Source organism: Aedes albopictus, chromosome 2 (assembly GCF_035046485.1).
Source record: "Aedes albopictus strain Foshan chromosome 2, AalbF5, whole genome shotgun sequence".
Taxonomy (NCBI): domain Eukaryota; kingdom Metazoa; phylum Arthropoda; class Insecta; order Diptera; family Culicidae; genus Aedes; species Aedes albopictus.
The window spans coordinates 26,108,762-26,123,470 of NC_085137.1; the positions used below are offsets into that span (position 1 = coordinate 26,108,762).

At 40.9% G+C, this 14,709-nt stretch overlaps 1 protein-coding gene across 2 annotated transcripts in view; it reads right to left on the bottom strand.

Annotated features, from left to right (window-relative positions):
- Nucleotides 1-8,227: 8,227 nt before the first annotated feature.
- LOC109407024 (transient receptor potential-gamma protein) overlaps nt 8,228-14,709 on the bottom strand; it is a 502,502-nt gene continuing 496,020 nt past the window's right edge. For both annotated transcript variants that reach the window (XM_062849336.1, XM_062849335.1), the window contains one exon: nt 8,228-10,590. In XM_062849336.1, the coding sequence (XP_062705320.1) occupies nt 10,168-10,590 (423 nt within the window). In that variant the 3' untranslated portion in view covers nt 8,228-10,167. The remainder of the gene's footprint in view (nt 10,591-14,709) is intronic.

The following is a 14,709-nucleotide window of genomic DNA, read 5'->3' on the forward strand; positions in this document are numbered from 1 at the left end:
CAAGGCGGGTCCAAATGTCCAATTTGAAGTGGGTGTCGGGCTCGTTTGTGGAAACTGGTCATCAACCGGATATGGATTCAGCGTTTCACCCTTTTGAAACCTAATTACATGTTGTTTTTTAACTGGTGGCTTGGAGAATGTAACTTTCGCAGCTGCAAGTAAATCCTTATCCGGAGGTAGAAACGTAGTAGCTGGTTGGCGAACGCTGTCGTTGTTGTAATTGAAGTAACTGCAGCTGGGAGTGTTTTCCCTTTGCTTATTTTAGTATTTTTGCTAGTGCTCAAGTGATTACCGTTTGAATATACTGAACTGCTTTGCCGCTGTCTTCTAGCCTTTCTTCGTCTTCTGGCCTTATCTTTTGCTTTTTGCTGGTTTTCCCGACGCTGCTGACGAGCATCATAATCTGTCCAGTCAGATCGCCAGACATTTTTGGAACCTAGCGTGCGCCAACCAGATTTTTCAGCATTTTGTGATTGTGCCAGATCCATTTCCACCGAGGTTTGAGCTAATTCGTCCATCAAACTAGGGGGTTTCGTCGATGAAGAAAAGCGTGCATTGCAGATATTGGTGTCCAATGTATTAATTGCTCTAGCAAGCGACTTTACTTCCTTCAAAACATCGCTTTCAACCGTTTGTGCGGATTGCAACTGGCTTGAGTTATGCTCGTTGCAATGAGCAGCCATCTCTATAGTCAGGCTGCTTAAATTTTGTACTTCGCTGCATATAGTCTTAAGTTCATGCGACAAATCGTTGGTAATATTTGTTAAATATTCTTCAACTTGCCGCTTAGTTTCTTCTATTGATGAGTTAACGAGGGAAGTTAGAAGATCTTTTAAATCTCCAAGTCCATCAGCGGCTATGGCACCTTTATTTCCGTTTAAAGTTTGCATCGACAACTTTTTCTTTATGTCGATGAGCAACCCCTCCATGCGATCGACTGCGTCGTGTAACACGTCAACTTTGTTTTGCTGACTGAGGCGGTGGGTAACCTCTGTGTTGTTATGCACGAATTCAGCTAGCTGCGCCTGCTGCTTCACTAGCGAGTGGAATTCAAAATTTAGTGATACAAGTGATTGACACGAACTGCAGCAAGGCAGAACAAAAGACTGTGCGTCCACTTTTTTCTCCTTTTTTCGCAATGAGATGCGTTGAGTAGTTAAGCCCAAGCAGGATGGGTGAAATATGCGCGAACATCCTACGCAGGTCCACATTACGGAATCAACGACAGAGTCTTGGGCGCAAATTTCGCAGCTCATATTGACTAATTAATTGAACGGCACACAAAACGATACGCGCGGGTATGCACAAATAAATATACATATATAAAGAACAACAACGTTAAGCGCGCGGCTCGGACCGAATTAAAAACGCGTCTACTTTGACTGACGGTCACTAAAGAATTTGAATATGTCATATATGTCATGTCCAAATATAAAAAGTAATAATAAGGAACGAACTCACCGGGTAATTTTGTAATTTATTTAGGTAAGTACCGGGTAATCCTGACCAGCTGGTTTTCTATGTTTGGCTTTGGTCTCAGCATTTCCGAACTCGGAATAACGACGGACACGAGCACCACGATGTGGGCAATGTTGTCTCTTGCCACCGAGCCATCGTCGATCGTTTACACAAAGTGTGAACAAAAAACACAAGAAAAAATACGAAAACGCGGGAACGACGAAATGCGGCAAGTTTCAGCCTCCGCGCCCTGCTTGTCACTGCTTAATCAAGTGATTCCCGAGTACTCGGAAACGCAATTGCGCAAAAACTGGACAGTTACAGTGACCCCACACCGATGAATCACCTTAATTTTTGTACACTATTTATGAATCGCCATGTTGATCAAATGGAGTGATCCATAAACTGTGGTCATTTTTGCCGATTCATAAATTGTGGGGTCTCTGTACATATTAAATGATACGAAGTTCCATAATCGGATTCACAGCTATCACATGCAAATGAATCAGCTTGCTGAATATTCGCCATGTGATAACTGAGTCGGCAATGGCCAGTCAATGCTCTGACCAGCATGCTGCAATTCTGCTTTGACAGATTTGTTAGATACTTTGCCACCCCTAGAGATGGCTCAGTACAATACAATTTTGTTTGACGACATGACTCCAAACTATTCCAGTATTGTTTGTGCTGAGTGGCAGCCCAGGTGTCAATCTGAAGCTTCACCCAACACTTGGATACCGGAATAGCTGGCTCAGGGCCAATGAAGTCATGTGATGCTCCAGTGCGAGCTAACTCATCAGTCAATTCCTTTCCAGCGATGGAGGAAAAGCCAGGTACCAGCAAAGGTGAAAAGCATTTGATGAATTCAGCTCCTCGATTTGAGTTCGACAAGCGATAACTATCTTCGACCTAGAGTTGGCAGAAGCAAATGCTTTAATAGCAGTCTGGCTATCTGAACAGAAGAATATTACGTGCTGCTGAAGTGTCGATTGCACTTCGCACATAAGAGCAAAGATTTCGGCCTGAAAAACGGTGCAGTGTCTACCGAGTGAGTGAGACTGATACAGCCTTAGCTCACGAGAATAAACACCAGCACCTGCTCGACCTTCGAGAAGGGAGCCATCAGTGTAACATACGATGTCGTCTGAAATACTTCTCTCCAGATAACCAGATGTCCGCTCTTCCAGGGAAGGGAATTTCGTGGAAAATGTCCTATATGGAAAATAACAAGTAATTCTAAGATCACTTGGAGCAAGGACAACTTTGTCCCAATTCACCAATAGTGGAAACAACGAGGTGTGTGTTGAACTGCGGTTCACAGGAGTTTCCTCTAGTAAACCGAGTACTCACAAGCGGTAAGTGCAAAAAAGTGCTTCTTGTTTGAGATGGATGTGTAGTGGGGCAACGTCAAAGAGAATCGCGAATATAGATTTTATATAATATGCATAACTTTTTGGATGTTCGAGGGTTCGACTGTTTGGATGTAACGATTGGTGGGAGTTCGGCTTTGCAGTCTAAAGTTCTCTAGAACGACCGTTTAGGATTCGTCCGAATCCTAAACGGTCGTTCTAGAGAACTTTAGACTGCAAAGCCGAACTCCCACCAATCGTTAATATACATAACTTTTTTTAACGGGCGTCGGATCACTTTGCGGTCTTTGACAAAGTTGTTTGGCATATAGTCACCTACAAGAATACCAATTATTTGAATCAATTGATTGCAGCGCCTCATAGCGGCAAAAAATTGAAATCAGTGTTTCTGGCTTAAACGGATAACAAAAGTACTCGGGGATTGTAGCTTAACTTCTCGGGTGTATCTAGAATGATCGATTTCTCTTCATAAATTTTCTTTTTGGATTCTTCCGGAAAATACGACCAACATTCTCTCAGTGCGTTTCGGTGAATGACGACTAGGACTAGCATTTAAAACAACAAAAATAACTGAAAATGTTTTGAATTAGATCATCAAGATACGCCCTTATGATACTAAGCATGAGACTTGGACTAATAGTTTCAAGCTAACTATTTAATGAAATCATTCGCAATATGATGCGATTTGCATTTGCCATCGAATACGTTTTCACCCTCTTTCGTTTTGCCAAATCAATCTCCCGTACGAAACGAATGGCACGCGAACAAACTCGACGTTGATCGGCCATGTTCGTTATTTCTTTTCACCGTTTAGCAGTTGCCTTCCCATATAGCCGAGGCGGTAAACGCACGGGTATTCAGCATGACCATGCTGAGGGTGACGGGTTCGATTCCCGGTCGGTTTAGGATCTTTTCGTAAAGCAAATTTCCTTGACTTCCTTGGGCATAGAAGTATCTTCGTGCCTGCCACACGATATACGCATGCAAAATGGTCATTGGCAGAGGAAGCTCTCAGTTAATAACTGTGGAAGTGCTCATAGAACACTAAGCTGAGAAGCAGGCTTTGTCCCAATGAGGACGTTACGCCAAGAAGAGAGAGAGAGATAGAGTTGCCTTCCAGCTAAGTCTTTTTTTCATCGCTTTCGATGATGTGGATGAGCTTATTGCGAAGCATCGTTGGCTTGAAACTTTCATTGATATAGTGTCGGTATATGCGAATGTTGCATCTGTGTGCGTGTCGAACATTTACACCGTAACCACTACATCCAACCCATTCGGTGTTGTTCGGCTGTTCGGGCGCGCGGGTGGCAATACTGTCAGATGTGTACAAAATCGTTTGCGAGTTAAATCACGCTCGTTTAGCCACCTCTTTGCATCTGGTCATAGATCATGCAGTGCACAGTTCTAGACGAACATTTGAAAAGGGTCTATCTGCTTTGCGTGAACAAACATGTTTTTGTCTTTGTAGGGCCCATCTGCATCCGCCCACGCACAACAACTTCCTTATTAAAAAGAGTGTTCTTCAGGCTATCTGTTAAGGGTGTTGATGTGCGTGGGCTTACAAAAAGCAGATAGGTCCTTTTCAAATGTTCGTCTAGAGTTTTATCGCAAGCGATCGTAATACAATTGGGTTCATTAAGGGTATCTAGATTATTTCATGATCGGAATCTCTGTCCATAAATTTGTCGAAATTTAAAATTTCGTAATTTTTGGTGGTCGGGAACTATTTTTAAAATGCATTTAAACTTTGTATGGGGATTTTTTTTTGTTCGGGGCGAACTGTCATTCTATCGATTGAAATGGCATTCAAGCCATGAAATTTAAAACTTTTTTGTTAATTTAACTTTCAAAACAAAGGAATTGGAATGCACTTAAATCACGTTATGTTCAGAAAAATGAGATCTTTCGATTAGGTTGTAGAAAATAGCAATATTTTATTCACTTAACAACCAAATTGATAAGTTGTGATAAGCACACGTGTAAATTTGCAGCATTAAATGGTTTACTTGATCAGGAATGTTCACGCGCATTTTTACTGAGAGTGATTTGTGCTGCGAGTCACAAGGACTTTTAATTTGATCGAGGTTCTATGGCGGTTTTATAAGCATCTAAGTAACACACATTTTTAGATTAACAAATATTGCAGTATTTAGGTTCAATGGGATGCTTCACACAAAAAGAGTTCGACAGTGGACACGCATACATGAGCTCTCACATAACAATAGTTACGTATACTAACTTCCTAAAGTGGGAAATTCTCATTCCGAATGTAGTATAGATATACACTTTATTGTAATTGCAGAAATACGCGTTGGCATGTAGCCGAAAGAATAAGATTATCTCCAAATGCTGCTTCCACACCAGGTCTGCAGTTCCATTCAGAATCTAAATCGTCTTGGTTCGGATTCGATCTGCTCAGTAAATGTAGAAGCAGCAACTGTATCTACCAAAGTCATGGTAGGTAACGAAACGTGTGTGCTGGCGAAAATTGCTGTTACATGCTTCTATTCAGTACTCCAAGAGTGCCTATTGGACTTAAGCCACCTAATATGTGACAATGCATTAGCTATTATGGCAACAACGCAGTGATAACTTATTTAAGGTTTGTTATAAAAGGGGTGTTTGCAGTTTAGAAGAAATTTTTCAGCCTATCTTGATGCATGGGAAATCTCTAGCCTGAATCGCCCAAGAAACCGTTTTTCTTCGATCGGAGTACGCAGTTGCGAAGACATGACAATTCAAATGGCAGTCACTGTTGAAAGTTTTTGCCAGGGATCAATCAAGAAGTTTTTTGAACGATTCCTTTTGAACACGAAACTGGGCTAAAGTACAGGGGATAGACAAAATAATCGGGACAGGGAAAATTTTCGCTTTTCAAAAAATGGTCAAATAGCTGTAAGTTTTTGAAAAGTGCATCAAAAAATATTATTATATTTTTGCCTTTCTCGTACACCAAAGTGTACCGAAAGGCTATATGTTCACTCAAAAAACGAATTTTCGATAGAAGACTCGGAGGGTCACATATACCAATCAACTCAGTTCGACGAATTGAGATGATGTCTGTATGTGTGTATGTGTGTATGTATGTCTGTGTACAAAAAAAGGTCACTCACTTTCAAGGTACTTCCCATTGACCGATTTTACGGATTATAGCACGAATCGAACCGGAAAATCACCGCATTGTTTGGTATTGAAAATGGTCAGGATCGGTCAAGACGTTCCGGAGTTACGGCCATTTTAGTGATCCGGACCAGCACCGGTGGAACTGGTCATATATAAAACTGAACCAAGCTCCATCATGCGACACATCAAGCTGCGCCGATTTTTGTAAGCTTTAGCATGGTTGCAATTTTGCGCGGAAATAAAAACTGGAGACCAGAAAATCCCCAATATCGGTCCAATATTCAAGATGGCGACCAGAATATCCAAGATGGCGGTCTAAAATCCAAATTTTTAATCCTAAAACCATGCAATATGGGTATATTTGGTATGAGGAAGATGCCCGGAACTCAAAAATAGCCACCAGAATATCCAATATGACAGTCTAAAATCAAAGATGGCGGCTCAAAATTCAAGATAGCGGCATTTTAGGCTCTAAAACCGTGCAATATGGGTATATTTGGTATGGGGAAGATGTCCGGTGTCCAAACATGGCGACCAGAATATCCAAGATGGCGGTCTAAAATCCAAGATAGCGGTTCAAAATTCAAGATGGCTGCTGTTAAATGGAGTTTTGTGCCCTAAAATCATAAAATATGGGTGGGTATATTTGATATGGGGAAGATGTCCGGAGTCCAAAATTGATGACCAAAATATCCAAGATGGCGGTATAAAATCCAAAATAATGGCTCCAAATTTAAGCTGGTGGCTATTTCATGGAGTTTTCGGCACCAAAACCATGCAACATGGGTACATTTGGTAAGGGGAAGATGTCTGGACTTTAAAAAATACGACCAGTATATCTAAGATGGCAGCTCAAAATTCAATATGACGGCTGTTTAATGGAGTTTTAGGACCTAAAACCATGCAATATGGGCAGGGTATATTTGATATGGGGAAGATGCCCGGAGTCCATAAATAGTAACCGGAATATCCAAGATAGCGGTCAAAAATCCAAGATTTCGGTTCAAAATTCAAGATAGCGCATATTTCTTAAGATTTTGAGGCTCAAACATCAAAAGTTATATAAACGATATGATTTCTTGTGCCATAAAATGGATGTTTATTAAATACATGAAAGTGCTATACAGTTTCTTACCGATTTTGGCAACACCCGTTTTTGTCTACTCCCGTTTTTGGCAACATTTTCTTCCCGGTTTTGGCAACTTTTTTTTACCGATTTTGGCAACAATTTTTTTTATCGATTTTGGCAACACAAATTTTTGACAAAATTTTTTTTATCGTAAAATCATCTTAAATACATCTTTTCAGCTTTACCTCTATTAAAAAAATATAAATTCATTAAGTTTTCAAAAACGACATTTTTTAAATCATGACGTAATTTATGAACGTCACCTAAGGGGATCGTTCTGTAGCTTTTGAATAGTCCATATTGATAATATAAGTCAAAATAACGCATAAAAGTTGTAAAATCACAATTTTTTACCGATTTTGGCAACACCCCATTTTGGCAACAAAAAATTCACCCCGTGTTGCCAAAATCAGTAAGTTACGGTAATCATCAACATGTCACTTGAGTGTTGTTGAAATGGGGTTTCGAAGGCACGAGAAAGGCGCCAGCACCGCTAGGTGGATTAACTAGGGTTTTTTTTTCCAATTAGTGAGACACATAAGCTGATAACTAGATCTCCTAAAATTGTTATTCATCCAACCTTTTGCCAATTCGACCTTTTGTCTCATTCGACTTTTTGTCACTTCGACCATTTGTCCTTCGACCTTCTGTACTAAAGCTGTTTCGGTGGGGCTTCAAGGGAGGCGCTACATACAGTAGGCTTTCTTTCATTGAGTATTGAAGCAAATTAGCTTTCAGTTGTTTTGTTTTTTTCTTATTCCTTGTTTCAATTTCCTATAAACAATCTGTATTTTGTTTGTTTGTTTGATTTCCTAATTCCGTAGCGTGTTTGCCATCGCCGCCGTTATAAGTTCAAATAATGCAGTTGTGTAACCAATGACTGGAATATTACGTCGATAACTACCATATTTATATAGTAATATATAATATACTGAGTGTATGTCTGTTCTACTAGACTAGTTGTTTCCAGTTTAATCCATTTTGTTTAACTTTCTTCTTGCTTAGAGCTAGGTATAAATACTTGTTTTTACTTCCGATAGTGTCATTTTTAGCGATTGGTTTTTAGATGATCTTCTATGTCTGTTTTTTTTGTGTTGTGGTTAATTTGCTTAGCTGTTCTTCCGGTGCTAGTTGAAATTCATTATTATCCGCAAACTTTCCAAAATTATTTATTTTTAACCTATCGTATATCCACCAATTTGATTATGAGGAACGAGAGTTGAGTTCGTTCTAAATTTCCTTTGAGGAAATTTGGACCGAGTCCGTACTCATCACATAGAGACGTTTCGTGAGATCTACTTTTCCGAACTGTATTGATTATAAAGTTGTGAATCCGTTTAGGTGTACGAGTTATTATTCAATCCTGTTTTGTTGGTGTGAATAGTCGCACAACTATGTTCTAGTTGTTATTGTTGTTCTAGGTAATTTTTATAATAACACATATCTTCTCAGTAATAAGGCCTCCATTGATTTCTTCGCATCGTTAGTCAAGGAAAATTCCTTGTGTTTGTTGTTTGCGTGTGTGTGTATGTGAATGCTATCTCTCTAATTTTCTTTTTATAAACTTTTGTTTGTGAGGGTGTGGTGGTAGAAGGGTGATCTCTGTACAAGTAAGATTGCATTTTTTTCTGTAATTTGGTGACTTTAGATTTGTTTGAACTAGAAAGTTATGTTTCTTTTGGTGCAACGCTGCAAGTTTTATAAAAAATGGATTATTGTTGACTCTTATCTCTGTGTCCACAACTGAAGAGCAGTTCCGTTCGAGAAACTTTTGCCTCTTGTTGTTCGCCTGACTTTCGCTACATGAAAAACCCTGTGGTAAAATCCAACTTTTTTTCATGGTTGACATTTGATATTTTATTGATGACGAAATTCGCGCCAAACCTTGAAATTGTAGGCTTGGTTTTGCCAACCTCAGTAGGCGATTGGGCGCGAAATTCATCCAACGGCTACTTCGATCATCGCTAATTTTCGAATGTTAAGAGACATGGTCCCTTGCTTGTGCTATTGTTAGTTAAAATCTCTTCTTTCTATTACTATGTTGACTAGTGTTTATTAAGTGATTCAATTAGCTAAATATATTTTTTTCCTATTCAGATCCCACTCATAGTCGGATCGCTAGCTTACGGTGCAAACTGTTGGTAAGTATATGAGGTTATGGTATTCCTACTTCAACATTGGCGGGTGAAAGGAATCTTCCGGCAGGAAGATGTCAGCTCGGAAGCCCTTCACCCACGCAATTAAGTGTTTTGCGCCCAATTCCCATTTTTGTTTTGTTAAGAGTTTCTGATCATCGTCGAGAAGATAGTAATTACATCAAAACAGAAGTCTGTTGGTTCAGGCTATTTTTTATAATTATGCGGGTTAAACTCTGGTGACTCCGATTATAAATAAAACATTTTTAGTAGAAACCTTACTGGGAGTTTTTCAAATGAGTCCACAAAAACTCGCATCAGAAACAAGTACCAGGAAATTTTTCTAAGAATTTGATCAGGAAATTCATGACCTAATTCTATAGGAAATCGACAAATTATTTTTATAAGTATTCCAAGGAGTTCAACTGAAAATTCCTCTAAGAATAAGAGAGAATAATTTCACAAGGAAATTATCTAGTAACTGCATGAAGAATTCCTAATGAAATAAATATGGCACAAATTTCCCAAATGGAGGAGAACGTGCCTCTGGAGCCGACCTGCTGATACCTGATACCTGAATTTGCACAAAGATTCCACTAGTCTAACAACAAAATATCCCTTCGCTAAGCGTTTAGGTCTTCCGGCCTTCCTCACTATTGGTAACCCAAAAACGTTTAGACAGCTACCTATTGGATAATCGCCAAAAACTGAACCCCGCCGATTCCGATTGGTTTAGAATTTTGCTTTCGATAAGTTTACATCCGATTGGGTAAGAATTTGTCCTGTTTTCGAGATGGCAGTTCAAGTGTGTTCCCGCTTCTCCCTACGAGCCCCCCCATTCCCTACATGACTAGATAATACTCTCGCTGGCAATTATAAATACCTTTTTTCTTAACCGACTGACTGACTACCATACTATGTACATAAAACAAGCACCACCATTGACTAGGCCCTATAACCATCCCTGGGATTGGAAGTGTCCCCGCACCGGAGTGACCCCTGGGATCCTGTAGGAAGAAGGCTGCGGCCGTGTTTGACCGGACGACCCACTCGGACCGCCGGATCGTCCGCCGGGATTCGTCAGCTCATCGATGGTCACCGCCCGGCCCTGTATCCTCAGCAGAGGTTCCGTCGAGTTCATCCGTACGTGCGAGGCGTTGTCCACGCTTTCCTCCGTCGTGGAAGGAGTCAACGGAGGATCCAGCTGGTTTTCCATCGAGTTGTGCTGGCTCTGCGTTTGCTCGTGGCGAGGCGTTTTCAGCGGGACGCCGATGTCCTCCGTAGCACCCTCTACGATGGCACCACCGGCGCTGCCGACCACACCCTCGTCGCAACCGCTGCGGGACGACGGCACACTAGAAGCACGTTTCAGGACCTGCAATGGGGAAGGATGAGAATGGTTATAATAAAAAGGAATACATAAATCAGTATTCGGTATCAGCTGAACTATAGAGTATTCGTAACAATCACGAAAGACAATAAATTGAAACGAGACTTTAAAATTCTTCAAAACTTCATATTATTGCCTGTGACTGGACAACTACAGTCGGGTCTCCTACAAGACGCTAAACTACCATGAAATTCTTCGCGGTCTCACTTAAATCTCCTCAGTAGGGGGTCTCAGAAACATTCCAGAGAGACTCAAGTGCGTTTAAGGGAGTCTTAGGTTGTTCTGGAGTATTTTCGAGGGTCTCTGGGGCGCTCCATGAGGTCATAGGGTTGGTTTATGGGGTCATAGGGGGTCTCATGGGAGTACCTGGAGATCTCAGCAGCGTTTCAAAGGGTTTCAATGAGGATCTGGGGGTCTCCAGGGCGTTTCAGGGTCTTTTCAGGAAGTCTCAGGGGGTCTCAATGGAGTTGTAGGGGTGTTTCAGGGTCCCATGAGAGTACAGTAGGTCTCAGTTGCGCTTTAGAGGGGCCAGGTGGTCTCAGTCAAGGTTGTTAATCGATAAATTGCGTTATCGCCAACAAAGCTAACATCTGTTATCGTATATAGTCGATAAGGATAACGTCTTCAAGCGGAAATGTCTTCGGCTATACCGATGAGATTATCGATTCGATAACGTCTTCGAAAAAAAAACCGAACCATTGTTGATTCTGTCTCCAGGGTAACTAGATTTATCGCAAAATTTTCGAAGGTGCGTTGATCTTCGCTTTGATTTATCGTGTGATTATCGTTATCGAGAGATTATCGGGCAAACCGATAATTTATCGATAAACAACCTTGGTCTCAGTCGTGTTTAAGATGGTCATAGAGGCGTTTCAAGGCGTCCCAGTGGGTTTCAGTAGGATTCTAGGGGATCTCAAGGGCGCTTCAGAGGATCTAACAGGGGCGTTTTATGGGATTATTTTAGGGCTCAGGAGTACCTGGAGGTCTCGTAGGCCTTGTATGTCTCAGAGGTGTACGATAAAGTCTCAGGGAGTTTCCTGAAACGCCCCTGCAAACTTCTTTGATGCGCTCCTGGAATGGCATAGAATGCCCAGGATACGCATCGGAACACCCCTGAGACGTGCCTGAAACCTCTTGAAATTCTTCGAAACGCCTATGAAATGTCTTGAAATGCTCTTTACATACCTTATAACGATCTTAAAAGGCTTGTGAGACTCTACAGAGTTGCCCTTAAAATCTCTTAAAACGCCTCAGCAACCCCGTTATACTATTGGAACGCCCTGAAATCCCTGTTATGACTTTGAAATACCCCTGAAAGCATTTGAAATGCTTCTGAGACGTCAAAAAATATCAGAAACGCCTTGATAGGCCTCTGAAACCCCTTCAAACTACCTAAAAATACGTCTGAGTTGAAACTCGTTGATACTCTTTGAAACGACCCTGGAATGCCTTGAAACCTCCATAATCCCATTGAATTCTTCATTATCAATTATAAATGTCCCCGAAACCCCTTGGAATTCTTTTTTAAGGTTCCAGAATCCCCTGAAGCGGCCCTGAAAACTCCTTGAAGCACCTCAGGAACGCCTCTGGAACTTCTCCAAATGCTTTTTAAGGACAAACGTCTTGAAATCCCGCTTCAACAATGCATCAGAACTTCAGACACACAAATCTCAAGAAGCAAGCTTTCAACAACAGTGTATTTTATTATTCTGTTTTTGCTCACTTGTAATAAGCTGGTTGTGTTTACGAAGAGATTTTTGCCCTCGAAATCGTGTGTAGGTCCCAAAGTCGGCCATTGTGGCGGCCATTTTGGGATTCTAACAAGTCTGTCCTTAAACATTCCTGAAACCCCCAGAAACTCTCTGAAAATGGCTCTCAAATGCCTTGAAACGCCACTGAAACCCGTTGTAACGCCTTCGAAAGACTCTTGATCCCCACACTGAATCGCCCTTTAAACGTCTTGAAACGTTCCGTAATCCCATTGCACTAAGGGCCAGGATTGCGTTCTAGCGGGACAAAATTAATGACTCTGAAACGAAGCATTTCCGACACATGGTGTCTTCGACAAAGTTTTTTGTAATGATCAGGGACAATAATTTCCAAGAAATTAGTAGTTCGTATTTAGCTTATCCGCATAGGTGGCGCCATCATCTATCTTTTTAGTTTTACGTCCTAGAGACTTTGCGTCTTTGGCAAAGTTGTTCATATTGATAAAACAAACAACTCTTTTTTTGACGTCAAAATTCCATGGCCTACTGTTTTACGTATGCGGAGTGCGAGAGTTTTCTTAGAACCTTCAGGAGCTATCAATTATAATAAAAAGGTCGCACGATTTACACTAAGAAATCCCTGATTGATTTCAGGGAGAAATCTCGGAAGGAATTCCAGGAGATACCTTAATGAAACTCCTGGAGGAATCCATGAACAAAATTCTGGACAATTCTCTGCAGGAACTGTTGTATGAAACCCTGAAGGTACTTCTGTAGGAATCTGGTTCAAATATCTCTCCTAGAGAGATCCCTGCAGATACTTCTGAAGAAATCCCTGATTGGAGTTTTCGAGGAATTTCAGAAGGAAATCCAGCAAAAACCCCCGAAGAAATTCCAGGAGGATTACCCAAATGAATTCAAGCAGGAATCCTAAAAGAATTACAACAGCAATTCGCAAAGGATTTCCAGGTGGAATACCTGAAGAAGTTCCAGCGGAAATTTCTAAAGAAATTCAAGAAAGAAACCCCTAAGATTTTCTAAGAGTAGTCAACAAAAAATGTCCAGCACGAATCCTCGAAAGAAATCCAACGGGATTTTCTAAGGAAATTCTAAAATAAATTCCCAAAAAATATCTCGGAGGAATCAACGAGAAATATCCAGGAGAAATCTCGTAAGGAATATTTGGAAAAATCCTTGGGATAACTCTAGCAGTGATTGTCGAAAGAATTCCACGACGAGTTCTAGGCAGTGAAGAGAAGTGCCAGACAAAAGAGGCACAAAACAAGCAATAAAGAAGACGCGGCGATTACTCTTTATCTCAACTGGTAACAGATAATGACATGATCTCGAAATTTTTTGTTGCAGACAAAACGGAAGCAGAATTTGTTGCGTACTTTTCAACTTGTGAATAATCAATGACTAGTAACCAAAAATCAAAACTTTTTGATGATATATCTTCAGCAGCGTTGCAGTGTTTACCGACTCGAAGTTACCGCTCGAAAATCACAATGCAAGGCTTAAAAGTCTCTAAACTCGTGGTGCACGATCTTTGTCCTATTTTGTTCAAGTTGGGACAAACGTATGTCGCATTGGATAGAATGTCGCAACAAATTCAGGTTGCGACATTGTCGATATTGTTGCACGATGGTTGAATTTTGATTCACTGGTTCTAGGAAAAATCCCTGAAGGAATTCCAGCAGGAATCTTCGGAGGAATTCCGTGAGGGATCCATGAAGGACTACCAAGAGGAATCCCCGATAGACTTCCGGGAGTAATTCCCTAAGGAATTCTAGGAAGAATCACCGAAGGAACTCCAGGTGGAAAACGCGAAGAAATTTAAAAAGAAATCACCAAAGGCATTCCATGAGGAAATCCCAAAGGAATTCCAGGATAAAATCCCAACTAAATATCAGGAGGAATCCACGAATGAATATCAAGAGGAATTCTTAAAGAAAGTCCAAAAAGAATCCCTGAAGGAATTCCAGGTAAAATCCACGAAAGAATGGCAGGAGCAATCCCAGAAGAATTCCAAAAGAATTCCTTGAAAGAATTCTAGGAAAATTCTCCGAAGGAATTCCTGGAGGAATCTCCACCGGGAAACAAGGGGGAATCTGCAGAGGAATTCCTGCTGGAATCCTAGGGGGAATCACCAGGGGGAATCACCAGAGTTGTTGTAAACCCCGAAGGAATTCCAAGAGAAATCCGCATAGGAAATCCAGGAGGAATTCCCGAAGACATTCAAGGAAGAATCCCCAAAGGAACTCTAGATTTAATCCCCGAATTGCAGCAGGAATTTCCGAAGGAATTCTGGGAGAAACCATCGAAGAAATTCAAGAAGAAATCCTGAAAGAATTCCATGAGGAATCCTGAAGGAATTTCTGAAGAAATTTCAGGA